The sequence below is a fragment of the Xenopus laevis genome, chromosome 1L (assembly GCF_017654675.1).
Source record: "Xenopus laevis strain J_2021 chromosome 1L, Xenopus_laevis_v10.1, whole genome shotgun sequence".
NCBI classification, from domain to species: Eukaryota; Metazoa; Chordata; class Amphibia; order Anura; family Pipidae; genus Xenopus; species Xenopus laevis.
In genome coordinates this window covers 132,229,948-132,255,848 of record NC_054371.1, presented here as the reverse complement: position 1 = coordinate 132,255,848, position 25,901 = coordinate 132,229,948, and the positions used below count along the sequence as shown (strand labels likewise).

The 25,901-nt window shown below is 37.9% G+C and overlaps 1 protein-coding gene across 1 annotated transcript in view; it reads right to left on the bottom strand.

Annotated features, from left to right (window-relative positions):
- Positions 1-25,513, bottom strand: part of tek.L (TEK receptor tyrosine kinase L homeolog) — a 58,305-nt gene extending 32,792 nt beyond the window's left edge. The window contains exons 1-2 of the mRNA XM_018257697.2: positions 25,328-25,513; positions 5,639-5,950 (exon numbers count right to left, since the gene is read on the bottom strand). Of these exons, the coding sequence (XP_018113186.1) occupies positions 5,639-5,950; positions 25,328-25,379 (364 nt within the window). The 5' untranslated portion in view covers positions 25,380-25,513. The remainder of the gene's footprint in view (positions 1-5,638; positions 5,951-25,327) is intronic.
- Positions 25,514-25,901: the final 388 nt, after the last annotated feature.

Below are 25,901 nucleotides of genomic sequence, written 5' to 3'. Positions count from 1 at the left end.
TCTTCCTCCCCCCCTACTTCTCTGCTGTAATCTGAGCCCAGAGCAGGGAGAGACTCAGGCAGGAAGTGATGTCACACCATGTTAATACTGCAGCTTCTATCCTAAACAAACAGAGAGTTTCTAGAGCTTTTTACTCAGGTATGGTAAAACATTCTACAGAATAAATATAGCATTCTAGCTTGCACTATTGTAGCTAATCTATTGGCAATAAAATGTCTCCGTAGCTTTCCTTCTCCTTTAACAGCTAACAACTCCCTGTTCCCAATATCATAATTTGCCTCAGCGGACGAAAATTTCTTAGAGAAGAAAGCACAGGGGTGTACCTTGTTAGTTGCAGGATGCCTTTGAGAAAGGATTGCCCCTGCTCCCACCTCAGAGGCGTCCACTTCAACAATGAAAGGGAGAGAAGAATCAGGATGACGAAGAATGGGGGCAGATACAAATTCTTTTTTAAGAAATTCAAAGGCTTGAATGGCCTCAGGGGACCATAAGCTCGGATCTGCACCCTTCTTGGTTAAATCAGTAAGAGGGGCTACAATCAAAGAAAATTTTTTAATAAATTGCCGGTAGTAATTTGCAAAACCCAAGAATCTCTGAATTGCCCGCAAGGACAAAGGTTGGGCCCACTCTAGAATAGCTTTAACCTTATCAGGATCCATTTCTAAACCTTTGTTAGAAATGGTGAACCCCAGAAAATGGATAGAAGGAACTTCAAAAGTACATTTTTCGAGTTTAGCGAAAAGTTTAAATCTTCTTAACCTGGACAATACCTCCCGAACATGACTACGGTGTTCAGATAGATTAGAAGAAAAAATTAGAATATCGTCCAAATAGACCACTACAAATACTCCCAGCAGGTCCCGGAAGATGTCATTGACAAATTCCTGGAACACTGCTGGTGCGTTACAAAGGCCAAAAGGCATTACGAGATACTCATAGTGGCCATCCCTGGTGTTAAAGGCCGTTTTCCATTTATCTCCCTCTCTGATTCGGATGAGGTTATAGGCCCCCCTAAGATCAAGTTTAGAAAAGATTTTGGCATTTTTAACCTGATCAAACAATTCAGATATTAGAGGAAGGGGATATCGATTCTTAATGGTGATCTTATTAAGACCCCTGTAATCAATACAGGGACGAAGACCACCATCTTTCTTACCAACAAAAAAGAATCCCGCCCCCGCAGGGGAACAGGAAGGCCTGATGAAACCCCTCTCAAGGTTCTCTTTAATATATTCCTTCATTGCCTGGGCCTCCGGCAGAGAAAGGGGATACGTTCTACCCCGAGGAGGAGTAGACCCAGGGATTAAGTCAATTGGGCAGTCATACTGCCTGTGTGGGGGTAATGCCTCTGCGGCTTTCTTGGAAAACACATCTGCATAGTTCAAGTAAGCTGTAGGTAAGCCTTCAAGAACAGTAGCTGCCACTACGGAGGAAATGCAGGACCCTTGACATGTTATACCCCAACCAAGTACCTTCCTGGTTACCCAATCAATATGTGGGTTGTGACTTTGCAACCAAGGTAACCCCAAAATAAGAGGAGAGGAAGCACCCTCAATGAGGTATAGAGCTATCTCCTCACAGTGTACCTTGTCAGTAGTCATAAAAAGATTTACAGTTTTCTTGGATACTATACCTGACCCTAAGGGTCTTTTGTCAACAGCCAAAATTCTCAAGGGGGAACTTAGAGGAACTAAAGGAACATTGTGTTTGGCTGCAAAGGCAGCATCCAAAAAGTTCCCCTCCGCCCCCGAGTCCACAAAAGCGGACACCATGACAGAGCCCGTAGGCCAAGTTATCTTAAAAGAAATTAAAACCCTTGAGGCAGATTGGGGAGAGGAAACTCCTGCACCCAAATGGAGCTCCCCTTCTCCATTTAGGCTTGGGAGTTTCCCGGCCTCGTAGGACACTGGCTTAGAAAATGACCCTTCACCCCACAGTATATACACAGACGCAAAGATCGCCTGCGTGCCCTCTCCTCAGGAGTTAAGCGAGATTTGCCTAACTGCATAGGCTCCTCCTGGGGTAGAGGTGCAGGGGACTTAACATTGGTCACTATATTTGGAAGGTTAGACTTTACATTGGTAAACCCAGAAAAAGAAGAGCCCTTCTCACCCCTTCTCTCCCTTTGTCTTCTATCTACCTGGATGGCTAGAGACATAAGATCATCCAGGTTAGAAGACAAAGGATAATTTACTAGGCTATCCTTAACAGAATCTGAAAGCCCAATACGGAACTGGCTGCGAAGAGCCATGTCATTCCATGCCCATAAGTGGAACTCGGTACAATATACCTCCGCATCCCGTTTCCCCTGGCGTAATTTACGAATCGCGGAGTCGGCAGAAGATGCACGATCCGGGTCATCGTATAGAATGGCCATAGTGTTAAAGAAACAATCAAGGGAAAAGCGGGCAGGATCAGTGGAGGGTAATCTGAGAGCCCAAATTTGAGGGTCACCCTGAAGCAGGGTCATAACAAACCTTACTTTCTCCTCACCAGATGAGAATGAATGAGGAAAGAAACCAAGGTATAATTTACAGGCCTCCTTAAACACAAAAAATTTGGTTCTGTCCTCACTGAATTTTTCAGGGAACACAATTTTGGGTTCATGGGTTTTAGAGGTGTTACCCATCATAGCAGAAGAACCCACAGGAGGAGAAACAACTGGACCAGGCAAAGGCTGCGGAGACTCCAGCCGGCGAGTCAGATTGTGGAAGCCTTGCATGAGATAGTCTTGCTTCCGCTCGTGGTCCTCCAAGCGCTGTAGCAAGGTGGTAAGGAGCGCTTCTGTAGTGGAGGGAGCAGCAGCAGTGGCGTGACCTTCGTCTTCCATGGCCCGTGATAATGTCACGGTCGGCACCCAACACCAGAACAAACACCAGGCACCCTGGTCTCGGCTCGTGCTTCACCAGTAGTGTGACCGCCTTTGGGCCTCGGGAGGAGCCCTCGGCTTACTTGGATGCCACCTGGACTTAAACGAGAGGTGCAAGATGGGAGTTCTGGATAGGCAGAGGGGCACGACTGTAGAGTAAAGTCTTTGGACAGAAGGTCGCAGTGCAAGGCGTGAAGGAGTAGAATAGTCAGATCAGGCTGGGTCGAGGCAGGCAGAAAGTCAGCGTAAACAATTCAGGCCGGGTCTGGGCAGGCAGCGTACAAAGCGAGGTCAGGCAGGCAAGGGTCAAAACCGGGAGATCAGATCAGATGGGATGAGGCAGAATCGGAGTCAAATAACAAGCAAGGGTCAGGTTCCAGAGATCAGAGTAGTAAAACAGCCAGGCAGGGTCAAACACAGGAAATAAACAGACAAGAAGCTTAACAGCACAAAGTACAAGGCACCAGGAACAAACCTATCACGGGCAACCATAAAACAACAAATGCCCCTTAAAATATTTTGAATTTGGCGCCATTGCGCGCTGACGTCATACGTCAGCGCGCCTGCGCCTTTAAATATCGATACAGCGCGCGGCGCGCGCACTAGGGAGAAAGCCGGCAAGAGGGGCGGCGTGGCGGGCGTCCCCGCCGATGGTGCGCCGGGCGTCCCCGTCGCACCACTAGACCACCATGGTAAGTGTTCTTCACAAAAATGTTGTTTAAAGTGTTTAAAGGCATCTACATGCTTCTCGTTACCCTTTAAGTAGGCATTATTCTTGCAGTACTTATGATTTTGTATTGTGCTACCAGGGATAGGCTGTAGCAATTTCCCTGATATGGACTCTAAATGAACTCTTGTTTCTAACATTTGCAATGAATGAACTTTTTCTATTTTGTATTTTTTCTATTTTGTATTTTTCCACCATACCATTGAACATCACTTACAATGGGTTAATTGGGGGAGGTTCCTGGAAGGAAGGAGGAGGGTATATAATCCCATAATCCTTTGCACTTTGTACACTTGAAAAAGGGCTCTGACCCGAAACATGTAGTGTTGTACACTGCTAAATAAAGAAAGCACTTTTGGCAGTTTGAAATCACTGCCTTTGAAGCTGTTTATTCCATCTACAATTACTTTTGATCACTTTGGGAGTGTGACACAAACTCCTGGAATCTACAGAAGAAGTTTGAAACTATTACGCTGGTACCAAAATCTTTGTTTTTCGTTATGAAAAGTTTGCCCAGGTGCACTAACACACAGCAATCAGCAGGTACCATTTACTGTCACCTTTAAAAAAGTAATGGGGTCACTGTGCCTGGGCAAGCTTAATATTAGGGCTTATTTATAAACAATGGGCAAATCTGCACATAGGCAGCGACCCATGGACCAATCAAATGCTTGCTTTCATTGTTCAAACAACAGCTGCCTGTAAAAAGCCAGCTACTCTGTTTCTATGGGTTACTGCCCAGGTGAAAATTTGCTCAATGTTTATAAATGAGCCCTAATGTCTTTTATTACATATGGCTAAAAGTGTAGCTATGTATGAATTTGTATGTTCTCCTTGTGTTTGTATGGGTTTGTTCTGGGTATTCCGGTTTCTTCCCACACTCCAAAACATACCAGCATATAAATTGCTTCCTAAATAAATGATCTAGTGAATGTGAATGTAATAGGCACTAAGTTTGTAAGATCCACAGGGACAGATGTCATGATGTATAATCTCTGTAAAGCACTGCAGAATATGTTTGGCCTATATAAATAAAGAATAATAATAATTTGTGAACATATTGCTATGTGCTAAGTGCAACATTGTTATGGCCATTAATAACATCAACATCTGATTCACTTGGTGCAAGTCAGTTGCAGCAATGGATGCAATCCATTAAAGTAACCCTGGGATCAGCCTTTGTCCCAGGCTGGTGATAATTCAAGGGTGTCCTTGCAACCATGCATTCAGTTGCTTGCCTGGTGGGTGCATTGGCACTTGCTGCTTCTTTGCAACAGCGCATTTATGGATAAAGTACCTTTGTGCATATCTTTAATGCACAATCATTTGTGTGTGTGTATTTAATTAATCACGTTTGTATGTTGTGTTTGTAAACAACAAATAAGAGATGAAACTAAGAAAGAAATTATACTAAACTATAATAAACTATAACAACCTAAGCAATAAAAGCAATACAAATCAGTGCCCATGCTGAATTACAGTATAACATAGACTAAATATTAATTTTGTCACAGAATGATACTGCAATAATGATAACTTTTCAGTCCCATATATAAAAAAAATTATTTGTACAGTCCATTCTATAGGTACTTCATACAAGTTATCCACATGAATCCCAAAAGTTACCAGAACTACTGGGATCCTGAGTTCAATTCTGGCCTGGACACTATCTGAAGGGAGTTCGAATGCTCTCTGGGTACTGCTCTTTCCTTCCACACTCCAAAACCATACAAGCAGGTTAATTGGCTCCTTATAAAATTGACCCTAGTGAGTGAGAATGCAATTGGGGCCTTAGATTGTAATCTCCACATGGGCTTGATGGATTCTCTCTGTAATGCACTGAGTAAATGTGTGTCTCTATATAGATAACAAATAATAAATAATGTACTGTTTGACAGTGTTTGAGTTTTGTGACCTGGGAAAATAGGTACTGCATTAAACATGAAGCACACTCAATACTACTCCCCATCCCCATCAAAATTCAGTTTACAGTACTATATATTTGAAGGATTTGAAGGCAATCATTTTAGGCCTTTGTTTACCTTCCTCTGACATTTTCATAGTGCGGGTCCTTGTTGTTGCATCTCTATTTTTCCACTCACAGAAATAACTTCCAATGGCTTCAGTAGCCTTTTCTCTTTTCCACACTACAGTTTTGGCTGATTTCCTTGTTTCATCCTGTATACATTCCAAAGGCTCCTGGGACTGATTTAAAATGGTATCTGTGTCTCTTACTATGGTTATTGCTTCGGGAGAACTCCATTCAGGGGCTATACAAGTGAGAGATGTTTCACGGTTTGAAAATAAAGGAAGTGAATTTACAATAATTAAGTCCCGGTAGGCTTCCACTCCACCTAGGAGGAAATAAAAAAGAGAATTTTATTATTAAAGCAATAAAACAGTACAGAAATAAAATCAACAATACAGTTTGGTATTATCGTTTAATTAAAAAAACCTTTTATTAGCTCATTTATGGCCAAATGCTTCTTCCTCTGTATAACGGATATTGTTTATTAGACTTTCAACACAATGTTATTAGAGAGCCATTTGCTATCATGTTGGTTGTTATTAATATTTTTAATTATGCTTTTTATTATTTTTTTTGAGTATCTCAGAGCTGACAAATGTTAGTACAGGGAACCTTTGACCCCTAAACATCAGAAAAGTATTCAAGCTCCTCGCTGACACCTAGCTATATCACAGAGCTTCCAAAACAGCCAAAGGTTTCACTTTATGGATAGAGGTAACTCACTTTTCAATTATAAATAAAGTAATAGATAGTATTCATGTAAAGTCATGTAAAGTCTAATTGGATATCTACTGTATGTTTCATATAAATCTCCATTTTACTAAAATACATTTTTTAAAAAGGCCCTTCTTCTTACCATGTTCATTTTACAAAATTTGGCAGGTTATGAAAGTTTGAACACATTTCTGTGGTTTTTATGTGTTATTACATTTTTGCTAATGGAGGTGAATTTCCTGTTAAGCTGCAAATGTTTCCCCAAGAGACCTCCTTATCTGAAACTGTTACAAAAGTATCTAAGTATCTAATCTGGGCTCTCTGCCAAACGCCAAGTAAGTTAGAAACTTTGTATCTTTTTCTGGCTGTTCAGTGCAGGAGATCAAAGAGAAAATCGGGACATTTCAGTAACAAACCCGGGACTGCGGGCTGAGCTGTCAAAATCGGGACTGTCCTGCGAAAAACGGGATAGTTGGGAGGTATGTATGCATTTATCACTTGACTAATAGGATCCACCTGTACCTTACTTCACTACAATGGATTGCTTACTCCCAAAGCAACAGTCACTTAAATCTTTATTCAAATTTTAAAAAATAGAATTAACACATTAATGTATGTGTTAATTAATGATTTATATTAATTATAGATTTAGTATTTATGTATGAAAGCACAAAATTTTATTTTTTTACACACACACACACACACACACACACACACGGGCATATTTATCAAAGGTCGATTTTCGGATTGAAAAAACTCACACACACACGGGCATATTTATCAAAGGTCGATTTTCGGATTGAAAAAACTTCGAAATTAGAATTCAAAAAGACCAACTGAAATCAAGTTGACTTTTTTTTCGACTAATAGGTCCGTTTTTGATCGAATAGGTCGGCCAAATTTGAATCAAAGGTATATTGCATTCGATGCAAAGTTTTCCCAGAAAAAACTTTGATTTTTCAAAGTCCACCAATTGACTCCAAATAGGTTCTAGGAGGTCTAGCAATTCGGCAGGTTTTAGATGGTGAATGGTCGAAGTCTAATTTTTTAAAGAGACAATACATGATAAATTTCGATATACTAATTTTAGAATTTTTTTTTTTTGTTGAAGTACACAAAAAATAGCTTGAAATTCTAATTTTTTTCATTTGAAAATTCACCTCGACTTTTGATAAATCTGCCCCATGATATCAGCACATTCAGTCAGTCAGTCAGTCATTTAGCCGTCCAACATTCCCTGTTTGCTTTGCCTTGGTTGCTGTGCACTATGGCTAAAGTACTAAAAAAAATATACAAATTAAGTGCAGCTAAGCCACCTTATTATGCATAGTACCTCAATAACTACTTTCAATGTACATAATTTACAATCCCCAACTATCTTAAATCCATATTAACTCTAATTTTACCCTGAAACAGATGTTCAAAGAGGAACTGTCATGTAAAAAAAAATGATGCTTCATCCCATGGAAATAAGAAACAATCAGTAAATGTTATTTAAGATTCATCCCATTGAAATAAGAAACCGCTAAAAATTCTGTACCATTTCAGAAATGATCAAATTATTCTTCACTACTCTCCTCTCAAGATACATTGGAGCACACATCAATGCGTTTGACCGAACTGCCTATTAAAAGTCTACTCCAACTTCCAACAGATTGCTGAGAAGTCGATACTAGAGACTATGGAGCAAATTTACTAACCTCCGAAAATTCAACAGTTTCGCTCACATCGCAACGATTTGCCAGGCGTAGATTCGCCAGGACAATGCTAATTCACTAAAGTTCGAAGTTGTGTCCAGGGCGCCGAACACTAGCGAAGTAGCACTAGCGTTACTGCGGCAAGTGAAGCGAAGTTGCGCTAGCGTTGCCTCATTTGTATATGGCGGGAACTTAAAGTTGAATGGACGTATATGTTGCAGCCACTACATTACACTACACAAGCCCAGGGAACCTTAAAGGGATACTGTCATGGGAAAAAAAATGAATCAGTTAATAGTGCTGCACCAGCAGAATTCTGCACTGAAATCCATTTCTCAAATCCATTTCTCAAATCCATTTTCTATTTATATTCAATTTTGAAATCTGACATGGGGCTAGACATATTGTCAATTTCCCAGCTGCCCCAAGCCATAAACTTCAATCACTCTTTACTGCTGTACTGCAAGTTGGAGTGATATCACCCCCTCCCTTCCCCCCCCCCCAGCAGCCAAACAAAAGAACGATGGGAAGGTAACAGATAACAGCTTCCTAACACAAGATAATAGCTGCCTGGTAGATCTAAGAACAGCACTCAATAGTAAAAACCCATGTCCCACTGAGACACATTTTCATTTTTCCCATGACAGTATCCCTTTAATGAAATAAAATAGAGTTGTTATATTGTCCTACACATGAGCCCAGTGTATCGTTTATGTGCCATATGTTAGGAAATGTAGGGGGGAAGCCGGGTACCCCAGAAAAAATTTACGATCTTTTGCAGCCTGTCACCCTAAAAAAATAAAAAGTCACCAATTTTTCAACTATTTTTTGAGGAAGTCCTATCTACTCTATTGCACTTCGCCTGGTCTGAGGTGGCAATAGCAAGTCTGGCGCAGTAGGTAACGTTCAGTTAAATTCGCATCTTAGTAAATTTGTGTTGATACATCCATTCACCAGAGCGCAAATTGACGTTATCGTGGTCTGCGTTTTTTTCTGGGTTTTTGGGCAAAAACTCGAAGAAACGCATGATTCAGATTAAGCTAGATTTTTTCTAGTTTTTTTACCAATCCACTTAAATCAGTTTAATTTATTAATAAATAATGCAAAATTGGGCATGGGAGTTTGGTCATGCTTTTTCTATTGGGACAATTAGATAAATTCAGATTTTAGTAAATAACCCCCTTAATGTAAAAACCACAAACAACTCTAATACAAAACTTCTCCAAGTAAAAGCAGTGACGTTCCCATAGAGCTGCGTTGATTGTATTTTTGAGATTTATTTTCACTAGTAATTAACTTAAATTTTTAGGTTTTAGACATTTTAGTATTTTTTCTCTACTCTTTTCTCCTTTCATACTTTTTCTATTCGGATCTTTTAATAACTTTTGCGGACATTCTTGATTTTAGAGAAACAGAGTTTCATTAAATGGGCATCCCCATTGTTAATTTCAGAAATAGTACATCATTAAATGGTTATTTTTAGAAAGTTCTTATTTCAATGTGATGAAGTTCATATTATATTTTCATGTTTCCAGACAATTCCCCCTTGTGGATGCAACTAATAATATAATATTGCCTTGGTGGCATCATCACACAGGCAGCACAAAGTAGGAGAGATCAGAGTAGGGTGAGTCCATCACAGAAATCCATCACATTGAATAAACAGTACATTTTTACCTAAATGGCTGATTGTATAGACATGTACAGAGACATGGAATGGAAGGAAACACTTTACATATGACTATATTAAAATTTGGCTTGCACTATACAAAAAAGCATCACTTTGGGAAGGATATGATTACAATATACATATGTATTTAGTGCCAACATCAAAAATTCCCTAGAGATCTTTTTCTTCACAGGAAGTTAGTAAGAACAAGAGTTCTTCCATTAACCCCAGCAGCAGAAACATACTCTGTAATGATAAACTCAGTGGACATCTATTATTCAACCAAATATGTAAAAGTCGTATAACATTTCTAGTAATAGGACACAGTATTAACATTAGATTTGTTCTGTAGTTTGAAGGATTTGTTCTGTATGTTTATGCACCAAATTCACTGCAATTTTTATTTACATGCCATCACAACACAACATGTTTAAAAAAAGCTTTAAAATAAATAAAATTGGTGAAATTCTTCACCATCTGATGAATCCAACCACAATACATCATGGGGCAATGTGTCAGGCCTTTCCACAGCTTAGCAAGTGTATCTACCCATGCTATGAGCTTCAGCTACACATGCATATTTGTCACTCTGTGCACATGATTTTGAAGGGGAAGGAATGCATAGCCAACTGAAAAGTTGCACTGATGAAGGGAACATCTTTAGCACATATCATGAGCTACACAAAACTGTCATTTGTAGTAAGTTATACTGAATCCTTGTTGTTATAAACTGGCATTTGGTGTTGATCTAGATAAACCCTTAAATGTATATTTAAAGTAGTTATTTTAAATTTGTTACCACATCCACTCTCTTTTGGGAGATTTTAGGACCCGGTGTGGTGGCCAATGTAAAACCTATGCTACTACAGTGACTACTAATTAAGAGGGTGGTTTGAAGTTGTCCAGTAAAAGGTTAAGTAACTTATTATTTTAAATACCTTATATATTATTTTTATTGTAAGTAAGAATGAAGGCGATAAGTTCAGATGAGGTATCTTTTTTTAATCTCCTTACCAGTGGCAGGAGCATGAAAACTTCCCCACACTCTCAAGGGTTATGCTTTTTCTCCTTCTTACTCAAAAGGGTAAGTTTTGGAAGTCAAAACTATTTGACTATTTCTATTTTTAGAGATGTGTTTGTCAATGGGTGAAAGGTAGAGTTCACCATTTGATAAATATGTCTCTACAAATCACATAGAAATGAGTAGAGAGTGGTGGAATTTTACTGGGGTGAACTCTGAATACACATTTTGATCAATCTGTCAAAGTTCCACAATGCTTTCGATACCACAAAATTAATTCAGTGGAAAAATTATGTCAGTCAGATTACTAAAGCGATAAAAAGAAAGCACACTGTCTGGGAAAACACTAGAGGGGAGGTACATATCTCCCAGAATGCTCTATGAGACCCAGCATGTGGGGAGAATTACAGAGGTCATGTGCTGAGTGATGTCACCGCCTGGCGGAGGGGAGTTCTCTGCCAAGGAGACGAGAAATAGGAAGTCTGTGAGGTACTTGTTGCAGGAGGGAGAGCTGAACACTCTGAAAACCAAGTCTGGTTAAAAATACCTATGTTTTTTGAATAAATAGCCTAGGGATGGCTAAAAAAAATATAAGCTCTTTGTATACAGCCGGAAACCAGCGTGTATGAGTTTCTATCTGTCTTATGTACTATTATACACAGCTCCGTTGTGAATAGAATGGATGGATTTCTCTTTAAACTTAGCCTGGATGTCGCTGGCTTTTACTTTGAGAAGTTATTACCAAGTTGACAATTTGAGTGAATCTCTACTTATACCTCTTAACCAGTAACAAGAGCTTTGTAATTTGAATCCTTTTACTGGTATATATCTGTTTTAATTGGTTCTTGATTGAAAAGTCTTACAAAATGGATGACAAATATAATGCTGTATTGACAGAATGATTCTGTTGGCACAAAATTAATTCACTTTCTAATAGGTTTCTAGGGAGTTTGTAGCTGAGAATTTATTTTAAGGAAAAGCATGCAATGGATTGATATTATAACTTGAAGATACAGAATGAATGTTTACATTTACAGAATGTAGGCTGTAACATTAAAATATCCTTCTGTGTACAAATTTTTGTTCTCATTCCTGACTAAAAATGTGGCCTCAGTATTTTCTTTATATAGTGAATAAAGTACCCCCTCTTGTAAAATATAAGGATATTATAAGTTACTGAGGAGTTTCATGACCATATAAAAACACGAGGCCGTAGGCCTCGTGTTTTTATACAGGTCATGGAACTCTGAGGTAACTTCTAATATCCTCATATTTCACAACTGGGGGTACATTATTAATTATAATACACCAGTTTCAGTGAGTCATGGGATAGAAATGACATCAGAACTCACCGTTTATAACTGATGACATCAGAACTCACTGTTTATAAGGATATAATTTACAGGATATTCATGGCTTTTGTGCATTATATGTGTATATGGCCACAATTACATATGTACAGTACCCTGAGAGAAATACATTTTGTATCCAAATATTTTTCTGTAAACAGAATGTATTTTTGAAGACCATATGTACTTGGGACATACAACATTCTATAATTTTATTTGCGCAGGGTAGAGGAATGCAGTATATCCCAGGAGAGGCTTTTTTAATGCTTCAAAGGTGCACAAACAATGGCTTTTGTGCCCAGGTAAGATATGTATCTCCACACCAGACTCTTTGCTACAGTATATGGAAAGCATCACAGAATCTTAGAAACATGTATAAATGATATAGTATATAACATAAAACATACAGAACTGTAAAAAACATCTCAATACTTGATGCTGGTTTGCAAAATATTCTTCCCTTCAACATGATGATTACAGTAGTGCTAAAGGAAAACCTTTGGCTTCCTGTTCATTGGAATTTCCTTCCTCCTATGCACACATACAGTACATTCCAAGGCTAGTACATCTAAATACTTAACTTTCACCATGGGAGCTGTTGCTTCAAGTTCTTGCATTAGTTGAGGAGGGGGCTGGGCTCCTTTACTGGATATGTACTTGGAAATTTTTGGTGCATAATAATGACACTAAGGGGGGTTATTTACTAAAATCTGAATGTTCTGGATTTTTTCCCAAATAGCAAAATTTTTGCCTGTGATCCCCCAAATTTCCCCTGGATTTCAGGCTAAACCCACTGCAAACCACAAAATCTTCAAATTGAAATAGTTGCCTCTCCCATTAACTTATGCAGGACCTCGACAGATCTGAGATGGAGGATATTTGTATTCAGCTTTTTGCAGCATCGGATATAATAAATATCAAAAACTTCAAGTTCTCCACGATAAATGTGTGTTTTTGCCCCAAAAAAGCCTGACCAGATAAATTTGAGATTTAGTAAATTACCCCCTAACACATCAGGTTTTAAATTCAAAGTGAAGACACATTTTTTACTACACTGGAAATAGTAGGCTCCCTAAAATGCAACCAGTAAATATAATAACTCCTGACCTGTTGTCCAAAGGTCCACAACTGAAGAGTTTCTTCTGAAAGTGTAAGTTTTTATTTGATAGCGGGAGAAACATAACCCCCTAATGCTAGTAAAGATAACTATAAGAACTTTATTCTACTCATGACAGACATTTGTTACCAGTTGAAATAGTTTTTACAGGTATGGCATCCTTTATCTGGAAACCTGTTATTCAGAATAGACTCCATTTTATTCAAATAATCCAAATTTATACACAAGATTACCTTTTTCTCTGTAATAATAAAACAGCACCTTGTACTTAATCCAAACTAAGATATAGGTAATCCTTATTGGAAGCAAACCCAGCATATTAGGTTTATTTAAAGGAGAAGGAATGTTTAAAACTAAGTAAGCCTTATCAGAAAGGTCCATCTAAATATACCAGTAAACCCCCAAAGTAATGTTGCTCTGAGTCCCCTGTCAAAAGAAACACTGCATTTCTTTCCTTCTATTGTGTACTCATGGGCTTCTGTATCAGACTTCCTGCCTTCAGCTTAAACCTCCTTGCCCTGGGCAAGAGCATGCTCAGTTTGCTCCTCTTCCCCCCCCCCTCCCTTCTCTACTGTAATCTGAGCCCAGAGCAGGGAGAGACTCAGGCAGGAAGTGATGTCACACCTCATTAATACTGCAGCTCCTATCCTACACAAACAGAGAGCTTCTAGAGCTTTTTACTCAGGTATAGTAAAACATTCTACAGAATAAATATAGCATTCTAGCTTGCACTATTGCAGCTAATCTATTGGCAATAAAATGCCTCCGTAGCTTTCCTTCTCCTTTAATGTTTGCATGATTTTCTAGTAAACTTTGTATGAAGAGCAAAATTACAGAAAGATCTGTTATCCGGAAAACCCCAGGTCCCGAGCATTCTGGATAACAGGTCCCATACCTGTACTAAGATATATACTTAACACAGTAGGGGTCATGTGAAACTGCTTGTGCCTAAAGGTCTGACATACATTTAATTTTAAAGGTGAGCCCACAAAGTGCCACCAGTCAGATTTTTCAGAGCAATTCTGTCAGATTCACCTCAAAATGCAAGCACAATTGTGCAATTTCAACTGCGATTGAGTCAGGTGCTTTATTCACTTGCAAAACACTTAGGAAACCCTAGAAATAACTTCTCTTCAAGGTTGATGTTAATACCAGGGCTCCCTTGTGTTCATATAGCAGATTTAAAAAAAGCAGGTTGTACACACTAGGTGTAAGTTATAAGAAGCATGTGTATGCAGATGTAGCTTGGTTAATAGTGCACAAATAAACTAGAAGGAAATTATAATCATAATTTGGAAATCCGGACAGGCACTTTTCACCAGGGCAGCCCTTCCAAAAACCGGATAAAATCCAGACAGTTGGCAACCGTATGTACTCCTTATTGTAGTTATTGTACTCTGTAGTTATTTATATTAATATGAAAGTTGGAGAGATGTTACATTAACATATAAAAAAACATAAGACCAAGGGTCATGGACCTCCAAGCTGACTTCGAATATCCTATTGATAATATCATATTTTACAACCAGGCTCCATTATTTATTATAATACACTAGTATAGCGAGTCACGTGACACACAGTACATTACTGAGCACCATTTGCAACTAATGACATCACTAATCACTGTATATAAGTATATCGTTTACAGGATATTCATGGCTATTGTGCATTATAAAGATCTATTGCCGGGCGGCAGACAGAGTTTACAGAGACTGCACCACATTTATTGCATCATGGTAGAACATTTTTATCTGCTGAAACCTTTCCAAAGATCAAAATGCTTTGTAGATCAGTAAATACAGCAGTCATAACAAAGGTGGGGTTTTCTTGGCACTTGCAGTGAATACCCAGACTGCCAGCTCTGTGCAAGGTTTAATGGTGTCCTTTGCCTGCCCTTATTTCCCCTCTGTGTAGTAAATGTCAAGATCGCTATTCTGACCTCACCAACAGCTTAGAATTGTCCTTTTCCAATCCCTTAGGAATTATCAAATCACTGAGCAACAAAGGAAGGAAAACAAGTGTTGCTAATGAAAATTACATTATAAGTTAACATTCAGCTCTGTGTAGCTGTAAGAGATAGTAAATGCCTAATATATGAACAATAGCCCTCTGTGTTGTAAGGTTTATGAGGGAATGCCAGCTATAAAACTCAAGCTTGAGAAGGCTGGACATTTGCATCATGAGGAATGTGAAATATGGAAGTCACATCAATCAGTCTGGCCAATAAACACAGTGGATCCCATTCATATGTAATACGTTCCATCCATTGATGCAATATATCTTTTTCACTCATAGATGGCATATTTGCCCAATATGAAGATTAGATAGATAGATAGATAGCGGCACTCACAGGGTTTTAAATGTGCAAATAAAAGTTGTATTTATTGAACTGAATGTTTCGATTCCCCACAGGGATCTTCGTCAGGAGTGTACAAACAAACAAACATTTTTGCAAGGCACCCAGGTATTTTTCCTAATATACGGAGTGCACCATGGGTCTCTGAATATAGAAGGCAAAACAGCTTAAGGAGTAGACGATAAAGCGTGGTCAGGCAGGCCGGGGTGTACAGGCAGAGTTCAAGAATAGTCACACCAGGAATTAATCAAATTAGACCTAACAACAGGCAATGATTTTTAGCCCAAAGCCCCTTTAAATATTTAAAGTTTGCGACAAAACGCGATGATGTCATGATGCTGCGGCGCGTAAAACCCGGAAGTGCATGCCGTGAGTGACATAGGAGCCTTGAGGGGAAGCATCACCGCGTCGAGCGTTTCCGCCGGCCTACTAGACCACCAGGGTGAGTCTTTACACATGCTTTCCAGCTCCTTCCCACAGACTAGGGCCTCAGGTCCAAAACTGCACTGCAGTTGAGAGATGGTACAAGGGACATATAAAGGGGTGTAATTATTCATTCAATTTTGTCCCTTTAGTCCAGGGATCCCCAACCTTTTGAACCCGTGAGCAACATTCAGAAGTAAAAGGAGTTGGGGAGCAACACTAGCATGAAAAATGTTCTTGTGGTGCCAAATAAGTTCTGTGATTGGCCATTTAGTAGCCCCTATGTGGATTGTCAACCTATATTGAGGCTCTGTTGAGCAGTACATCTGGTTTTTATACAACCAAAACTTGCCTCCAAGCCTGGAATTCAAAAATAAGCTCCTGCTTTGAGGCCACTGGGAGCAACATCCAAGGGGTTGGAGAGCAACATGTTGCTCACGAGCTACTGGTTGGGGATCACTGCTCTAGTCAATGCTTTTTTTTTTTAATTCAGAAGTACTTTATTAGCTTTATTAGATACCGACTGGCACTAGAGTACAAAACTGTTATCCCCACTAACCCCAAAACTACTAATAAGGCCCAAACAATACAAAGATCCAATAGTTATTCGTCCGAATAGCGAACCGAATCAGAATCCTAATTTGCGTATGCAAATTAGGGGTTGAAATGGGAAAACATTTTTACTTCTTTGTTTTGTGACAAAAAGTCATGTGATCTCCTTCCCCACCCCTAATTTGCATATGCAAATATATACAATTTAATTTTTTTTAACCCCAAAAAAAGAATCTATTATTGATGCAAAAATCACCTCGAAAACTCAAATTTTCATGTGCAATGATTAGATTCCAGTTACCTCATCAAAGTATTTTGCATTGGCTGACCTGTTACCAATAGGCTGAGACATCACTAATCTACATTGAATAGTCGATTACAAAATTATGCATGTCAAAATGAAATATTAGATACAGTTATTTATATTTTGTAGGCTGGTGGCACCCTAGGAAATCATCTTAGATAGTTGTGTTTTTTGTTTAAGATAAACATATCCTATTATGATTACTTTTTATAAAAGGAAATGCAGTTCAATATCAGAATCTTTTTTTTTTTTAATGTTCCTCCTGCAACTATGGCATTTTTTTCATCATCAAAAAGATTTGCTGCCGAAAGTTGCAATTTTTTGCTAATGGTAAGAGCTGAATGTGGTATGGTAAAAGGGCATTAAAGAGACTGTGCTTATTATAAGGAGCCAGGAGGCAACAATGTGATAATCCAGTCTCTACTATAAAGTGAAGCCTTTGCAGTTCCTGTTTTCACAAGATAAGGTTGTTTTTATTTTGCAAATATTTTATGTGCTACCCTTACCCAACCTGCTCCACTGTGCTAATACCTGTACATTTTTTTTTATTTTCCGACTTTTCCTGTAACCCATTATTCCTGTCCAGCCATTACTTTTCCTTTGAGTCTCCTATCTGCTTAATCAGTTGCTTAAATCGCTTCCTGCTCCTTGACACACTTGCCTCCCCTTCCCCTTTCTCTTCTGCTACACTGTCAATCCTGCTGACATTGCCTTATTTCACTTAGTTTTGTCTTCTCTATGTCTTATCCCCTGTGCTCTCATCACCTTTACAACAACAAATCCTATTTCCTGGCACCGTTTTTATCTTCTACAGCTGCTGCTTCCTCCCAAGATTACATTTACGATTCATTCATTAAGATCTTATTTTACCACTGTAAAAATGTTGGATACTTAATTGATTCCCATAAGTTATATTTATATGGTTTCCTATGGGAAACTGGCTTGACAGTAAAAAAACAAACAAAAAACTTTTTTTCTTGCTGTTAATTAAAAATACTGCCACAGAATATTATGCAACCAGAGTAGCAAGAATGCAGAGAAGAAAATTAAGGTTATTTTATTGCATTCATTAACATAAAATATATAGGTATGGGATCCATTATGCGGGAACCTGTTAGCTAGAAAGCTCTGAATTACGGAAAAGCCATTGCTCAAAGTCTCCATTTTAACCAAATAATTCAAAATTTTAAAAATGATTTTCCTTTTTTCTGTTATAATAACACAATACCTTGTACTTGATCTAAGATTTAATTAATCCTTACTGGAGGCAAAACAATCCAATTCGGATTATTAAAATGTTTAAATGATTTTTTAGTAGACTTGGAGGCCTTTTTATTGAAGGTCGAATTTTAGTGGTTTTAGAAGGTTTTGAAGCCACAACATAACTCACTTTTGCTAAAACCATGAATGCCATGGAATTCATTAAAATCTCTGAATTAAAAAAGTACAAACAGAAAATTACACTGAACGATCAGAAAAACCCCTAGAATATCTCTAAAACCTCAAGTTTTTGGACAATTCCTAGCAAAAAAAAATCTGAAAACCTCTAAAAGTCAAAATTTGTTTAACACAGGCCAATGGGATCAGCACAGCTCCCTTTGAATTCTATAGGGACCTTAACAACTTTTACCTGGCAAAGTTTTGTATTAGATGTTTTCGTGGTTTTTAGAAAAAAAATAGGAAAACCACAAATTTTTGGAGATTCGTGGGAAAAAAATGAAATTTCGTTGTTAGTAAATGGACCCCTTAAACTATGGAGATCCAATCTGGAAAACCCCAGGTCCCACGCATCCTGGATAACAGCTCCCATACCTGTAAAGACTACAAAGGTAGTGAAGCAATGAAGTACTGAACCAATGGCTATTACCGTATCTTTATGTCACACAAATATCTGCCTCATTATCTCTATAAGTTTCAGTCAGTTTGTATGTGCACTGTGATCAGAAAACTCAGAATCATGGGAAGGCTATCTCCCATAAAGTCCATTTAAAGCAAATGATTTTTAGAAATCATCTTTTTTCTATAAAACAGTACCTTGTACTTGATGGTAACTAAGCTGTGGGAAACCATAATGGGGAAAACAGTCATATATGGTTTATTTAATGTTTAAAATGTTTTAGCAGACTTAAATATGCAGATCCAAATTAGAGAAATCTTATCCAAAGAACACCAAGTCCCAAGCCTTCTGCATAATAGATCCTATACCTGTACTTTGCAATATAAACTTTGAAACATTGGGTAAGATTTTTGTATGCGTGTTAATATAATTTACATGATTTACATTTATGTTAATGAATTATATTTGGAAAACTATTTATCTTGCTATATTTTGCAATACATTATTGGTAGGCTATTCCTTAAAAGCTGACATTTCTCCCTGGAGCCCTCATGCAGGCTGGTGACCATACACATCCCTGAAAAGCAGCAACAGACCTGTTGTACCCCAGCCCTGTGCTGACATATTTTATCCTGCTGTTTATTGCTGCTTTTTTTTTTGGGTCATAGAAGCAATAAGTCTGGACAACCCTTATCTACATGTTACATTGGTGGATGTTTATATTGTTAGCATTGTTTTCTACAAGTTACAATGTTACTGATAGGCTAATTATCTGATTGTCCTTATTATACTCTGTTTTAGATTACATGATACAGGCTCCCCTAAGGATTTGCAGGCAACTATTTGCCAACAAGTGCCGGCACAACCGGTTGCAGGATATTGCAATGCAAGCCTATGGGTTGTGTTTTTTGCAATTAGGCACCACATTTCTAAATTAAAACTGCCCTATGTGCTGTAACCCTAAAAAGTTTTTGCACTTTTTGCATTCAACTTTAACGTAGAGTGGTTTGTTTAGGCCTCCAATCATCTTGTAAGAATGTTAAAAAAAGATATATTGATCAGAAAATAATTAGTGATGAGTAAAATTTTTCAACAGGCATTGATTCATGGCAGAATTCCACATTTCATCAAAAAAGTCACCCTGAAAAAACACCCATTGATTCTGATGTATTTTATGCAAAAACAGTTGCAGTGAAAAAATACACATTGGCTTGCTCTAAAAAAATGTTACAAATTTTTCACATCATTTTAAAAATTTTTCCCACAGTTTCAATAATTTTTGAACTAAGCTTAATGGGACAGCTTTGCTCATCACTACAAATGATCATTACCTCAGTATTTAACCCCAACTGAGCTCCATGCTGGGCCTACCAACCACTCCTTTAGAGGTATCAAAACACAAAACAAGACCAGCGCCTGTGGCAACAGAAATTAGAAACTAATATGGTGTAGCATGTTCAATTAGATGGGCACCACCCAGTGTTTAATTGCATTAATTATAAGGGTGCCTATTTTCCACCATTACAATCCACACCAGAATTTGGATTAATATTATAAACTCATGATGGTGAACATTTCTGTGTTTCATCCCATTAACCACAAAACAACCTCCACCAAATGGCCAAGTGGAGGTTGTTTTGTGGTTAATGGGACGAAACACAGAAATGTTCACCATCATGAGTTTCTAATCTTAATCCAAATTCTGTTGTGGATTGTAAGGGTGGAAAATAGGCACGCTTATAATTAAAGGGATCCTGTCATCAGAAAACATGTTTTTTTCAAAACGCATCAGTTAATAGTGCTACTCCAGCAGAATTCTGCACTGAAATACATTTCTCAAAAGAGCAAACAGATTTTATTATATTCAATTTGGAAATCTGACATGGGGCTAGACATTTTGTCAATTTCCCAGCTGCCCCTGGTCATGTGACTTGTGCCTGCACGTTAGGAGAGAAATGCTTTCTGGCAGGCTGCTGTTTTTCCTTCTCAATGTGACTGAATGTGTCTCAGTGGGACATGGGTTTTTACTATTGAGTGTTGTTCTTAGATCTACCAGGGAGCTGTTATCTTGTGTTAGGGAACTGCTATCTGGTTACCTTCCCATTGTTTGGCTGCTGGGGGGGAAAGGGAGGGGGTTGATATCACTCCAACTTGCAGTACAGCAGTAAAGAGTGATTGAAGTTTATCAGAGCACAAGTCACATGACTTGGGGCAGCTGGGAAATTGACAATATGTCTAGCCCCGTGTCAGATTTCAAAATTGAATATAAAAAAATCTGTGCTCTTTTGAGAAATGGATTTCAGTGCAGAATTCTGCTGGAGCAGCACTATTAACTGATTCATTTTGAAAAAAATGTTTTTCCCATGACAGTATCCCTTTAAAGCAATTAAACACTGAGTGGCACCCATTTAGTTGAACATATTACACCCATTTAGTTGAACATATTACACCCTATTAGTTTATAATTTCTGTTGCCACAGGCGCTGGTCTTGTGTTTGGATTTTTCTTGGACAGTGGAGAGACTGTGAAGAGATTGGCAAGAAAAAATAACTAAAAGACTGACTATTCAAAATTTTTTTTTATTATTATTATTCACTGCTTTAGAGGTGCCTGGTTAACAGTTTGGAAACAACCACTGCTCTAATTACTCTACTTTTAAGCCCTTTACTATTATTATTTATTAGTTATGCACAGACAACTATCACCTGCTTTGTCCACCGAAAATCCAAGCTATGAAGCCTGCACATGGGGTATACTGCTATAGGACTGTTATCCAGATTGCTCAGGACCTGGGGGTTTCCAGATAACGGATCTTGATACCTTACATCAAATGAAATTATGTAAATGTTAAATAAACCAAGTAGGCTGGTTTTGCCTCCAGTAAGAATTAATTATATCTTAGTTTGGATTAAGAACAAAGTATTGTTTAATTATTACAGAGAACAAGGAAATCATTTGTAAAAATATGGATTGTTTGGATAAAATAAAGTCTATGGAAGATGGCCTTTCCGTAATTCTGGACTATCTGGATAATAGGTTTCCAGATAACAGATCCCATACCTGTATTATTATGAGCCTTTTTGCCACTGCAGCCTCGATGTAAAGTATATTAGAAATGTACTTTTCTTTTGAATGAAAATGTCACTGAAAGAATGATAAAATAAAACCTGCTGAGAGTAGATAGTAGTTAACAATTCATAATATTGGAGAATTGAATACAGAATATTTTTTCCAAGATTGGTTAGCTGAGCTAGCAAGTATACACACTCACTGAAAGCAGCAGACCTTGACCAAAAAAATCATCAGCATCATTGAGCTGAGATAAAAAATATCCCACATAACTAATGCAGTAAGTTCTGCAACAACAGGGACTACCATATGAATCATATAGGGCTACTGCTCATACGAAGTAGTACTGTGATCTGCCATAACACTGAAATTACGGGTTTAAAACTGAGCAAGAGAGTTTATGCAAGAAAAAAACAAAGATAAATTGCACCCTATTTATCAATAATGCAGCATTTCTCAACTGGGCTTTGACCACATTAAGAAGTCATTATGAAATGTGATATTTTGATACTCCTTGAATTGAGAAACTTTATACTTATTTAAATCCAAGCTCCTTTGATACATCTTATTACTTAGGTGAGGTATTGGAACAACCACATCATTGCACACGCCAATAGGATTGTGTGTAGTAGTCAGTATATAAAATATAGCATGTAATCTTATTGCTACTGTATGTGGCATGAGCTGGCCAGAGCCAGTTACACCTTCCTGAAAATGTGCCTCATTTCTCTACTATCTAGATTCAATGCCCTGTTGCCTTCATGCAGGGAAGGAACTAGGTGTTACCTCCGTTAAAATTGGGTGCGCTCTCTGAAGTCAGTGTTTTGCGCACAAATGCACTCGGCTACCCACGTGCGTCCTCAGTTACGCGCGGTTACGCACGCGCGTCCTCGGGTGCGCACGGTTACGCATATGCGTACTTAGTTGCGCAGGGTTACGCACGCACGTACTTAGTTGCGCACTGCTGCGGCTGGGTTGCATAGAGCGCCTGGCCCGGCGCTGCCTTCATGTTTGCATCTCCGTACAGTCTCCTCATATCAAATTCCTTGAGCTCTCCTTCTACACCTGCATCATCCCTGTATCTTTGTATTCTCTATCCTTCTTGCCAGAATCTTGGTTCCATCTACTCCGTCTCTATACAGTACATCTCTAAGTACTCCCCCCACTTTAACCCTATAACCTTCAGTATCTCCATTTCTCCAGCCTCAGTGAAACTGGTCGCTTAGGAAAGTAATTTAAAAAGTTTAGAAAATCACCTGAAATGACTGATATGTACAGTATTAGGTATTCATCGTTCATCTTTTTATGATTTGTGTTGGGGATTATAAGATTTTTTTTATATATATATATATATATATATATATTCTGATTGTTGCTGAAAAACATAATAAATATCCCACCTTTTTGGTCATCTTCCAAGCAGACATCTTTCTAGAAGACATCAAATTGATGATGACATAATCACATAACAGGCCCATTTGACAAAATTCTCATTTGTGTGGTTTTGGTGGTTTGAAACCACAAAAAAAAACCAAACTTTTTTTTTTTAAAAAAAAAACACGTTAAGTAGTTTATTAAAAGATCCTAATGTATAAAGCGCAAAAAAAAAAAGTGTAAAGAATACAAAAACCTTGTAATCCTTGTTTATGTAAGAATTTTCATGATTAAAAAAATCACAAAAACCCTCTAAAACAAGGCAAAGAAAGATTTTACATTTGGAAAAAACAACTCCCATTGACTTCTACATGACCTCTCCAGTTTTAAGACAGTGACGTTTTGAATCAAGTATTTTTCGTAGCGTTTTTTTAGATAAATAAATTACATATTCTTTGTGGTAGTGTAAGCCATGTTTTTTTTATGCTAGAAAATACAATTTCGGGAAATGAAAATAAAAATACAAACATGTAAATTGGCCCTTTAGTATGTATTGTACTCAAAACATCCACTAAGTAACACTGACAAGTTCTTATCCTTGGTACCTAGGGCTTATATTTTGGGAACATGGCCTATACTTACGCAATATGTTGGCGCTATATAAATACATGTTAATAATAATACCTAGGTTAAACAACAAGAATTTTGAATTACTAAAAGTCACAGAGCCAACAAATACAACCAACTTTTTTTGCATACACATGTTATGATATTATGCCTGCAAAGAAAAAAGTATATGAACCTTTAATTTCCTATAAAGGAATCTCAGTTGCAGTTTTATGTTGCAAAATCGCAACCTCAAATATTATTAAATCTGTCCCCCCAATATTGTACTGCTATTGTATGTGCTCACATATATTTGATACTTCAATATAATGAAATGTTTGTGTATTTTTTTAAAAAAGGTAGGATTATAGCTGAATCTAGGATGCTTTTTTTTTTTTAAGACATCGCATTCTCACAACCCTAGATCATAATAAACACCTGCTTTTTTACAATAATAATTACAAGCTACAAATTACGGGAAGGCCATCTCCCACAGACTCCATTTTAAAATGATTTGTTTTTCTCTGTAATAATGAAACAGTAGTTTGTACTAAGCTGCAAAACTAAAATCCTATTGACTTTATTTAATGTTTACTGTACAGAGATCCAAATTAGAGAAAGATCCCTCGCTCATCCAAAAAACAGGTTTCAAGCATTGCGGATAATATATATATGTGTGTATATATATATATAAATATATATATATATATATATATATACATACACACACACACATCTTCATTATACACTTGATGGCTGGAGTACCACACTCCAATCTGTATCTCTATGGATATATATAATTTTGATATTATCATTTTGATCTCCTTAAAGTTAAAGCTAGTGCTACCATAAATCCAACTCTCTAAGGACAAAGAAGGTGACACCTATTAGTTGATTGTTTAAAAGACATACCCAAAATCATAGTGTAAGCCCATATTATTGCAGATATGCTGCCACAACCAACTACTGTGTTAAGCGTATATCCCAGTGTTATAAGAGAAACCAAAAGGCAACATTAGGACAGCTCTCATTCCAGTTACCACACACACTAATAGGCAGACGCTGGACAGTCTGGGTACTACATGCCTGTATATTCTAGGCTCTAAGATTGTGAGTGGCCATTTTGTCATTTAATAAAGTATATTGTGGATTATTAAATACTATTCCATAGGGGTGCACTCTTTTCCTTTTATTATTCTAGCCTGCATGGGAACTCAGCGGGAATTCTGGAAGTGGAAGCCATTTGGCTGATAACTGAATTTGACCAGGACAATGCACAGCATCACGGAACAGAGGACACTGAAGACCCTTCAAAATAGAGAATTATACTACAGGCGCTGTTATTGCTGTTGATTTTCCACACCCAAGGAGTTAATGTCCCCATACCGTTGTGATGGCTGCCTTGGGTACAGCTAGAGACAAGGGAAGGAACGCATAAAGCAAGGTAGAAAACTTACAAAACTGTACTTTCCAAATCAGGAAAAGGCAATGTTTCTAAAGTAACTTATTTCAAAAACATTCACCTCCCCAAAACTCTAAACACAACTACACCCTATCCCCCCCAACTACATTTCTACAAAGAAAGCAAATGGGACAAAAAGTTAAAGCCAGTACCTGAAACCAGAAGTCTTAAAGCATAAAGAACAACATATGCTAAAAAATCCATGATTTCCAGAATATCTCCATCCAATTTCCACAGCAGTTCATGGAGGTGGAAGGCACTTCACATATTCTTTCGTTCCTTTGCTTTTTTCACGTACAGCGGTTTTCCTGCTTTCCCATAGAGGCTGGTGTACGACTGTCTCGCTGCTGTCTAAGCACTGGGAGTTTAGGTTCCCTTTTCCTGTTTCCTTTTTAGATTAGTATGTGAAAGGCAGGATCTTAAAGGGACTTTGTGTCAGCAGTGCTGGCAGGACATAGAAATTGTTATCCAGATTTGGAAAAAAAAGGTTGCCTGTGTAATGGAAGATTACAAAACTACCTGTATAACATGGCTAGATATATTTAAGTGTATGTTTGATTATGCCACATAAATTTTATTACGTGACTTGAATTAATATGATTGAAGTGAAGCCTTTTTAACATTCCTACCCCCATATGTAATATAAGGCACTTAGGGGCAAATTTACTTACCTCCAAAATTGCGCCAGCGACGGCTTCGCTAACATTGCAACACTTCTGCTGGCGT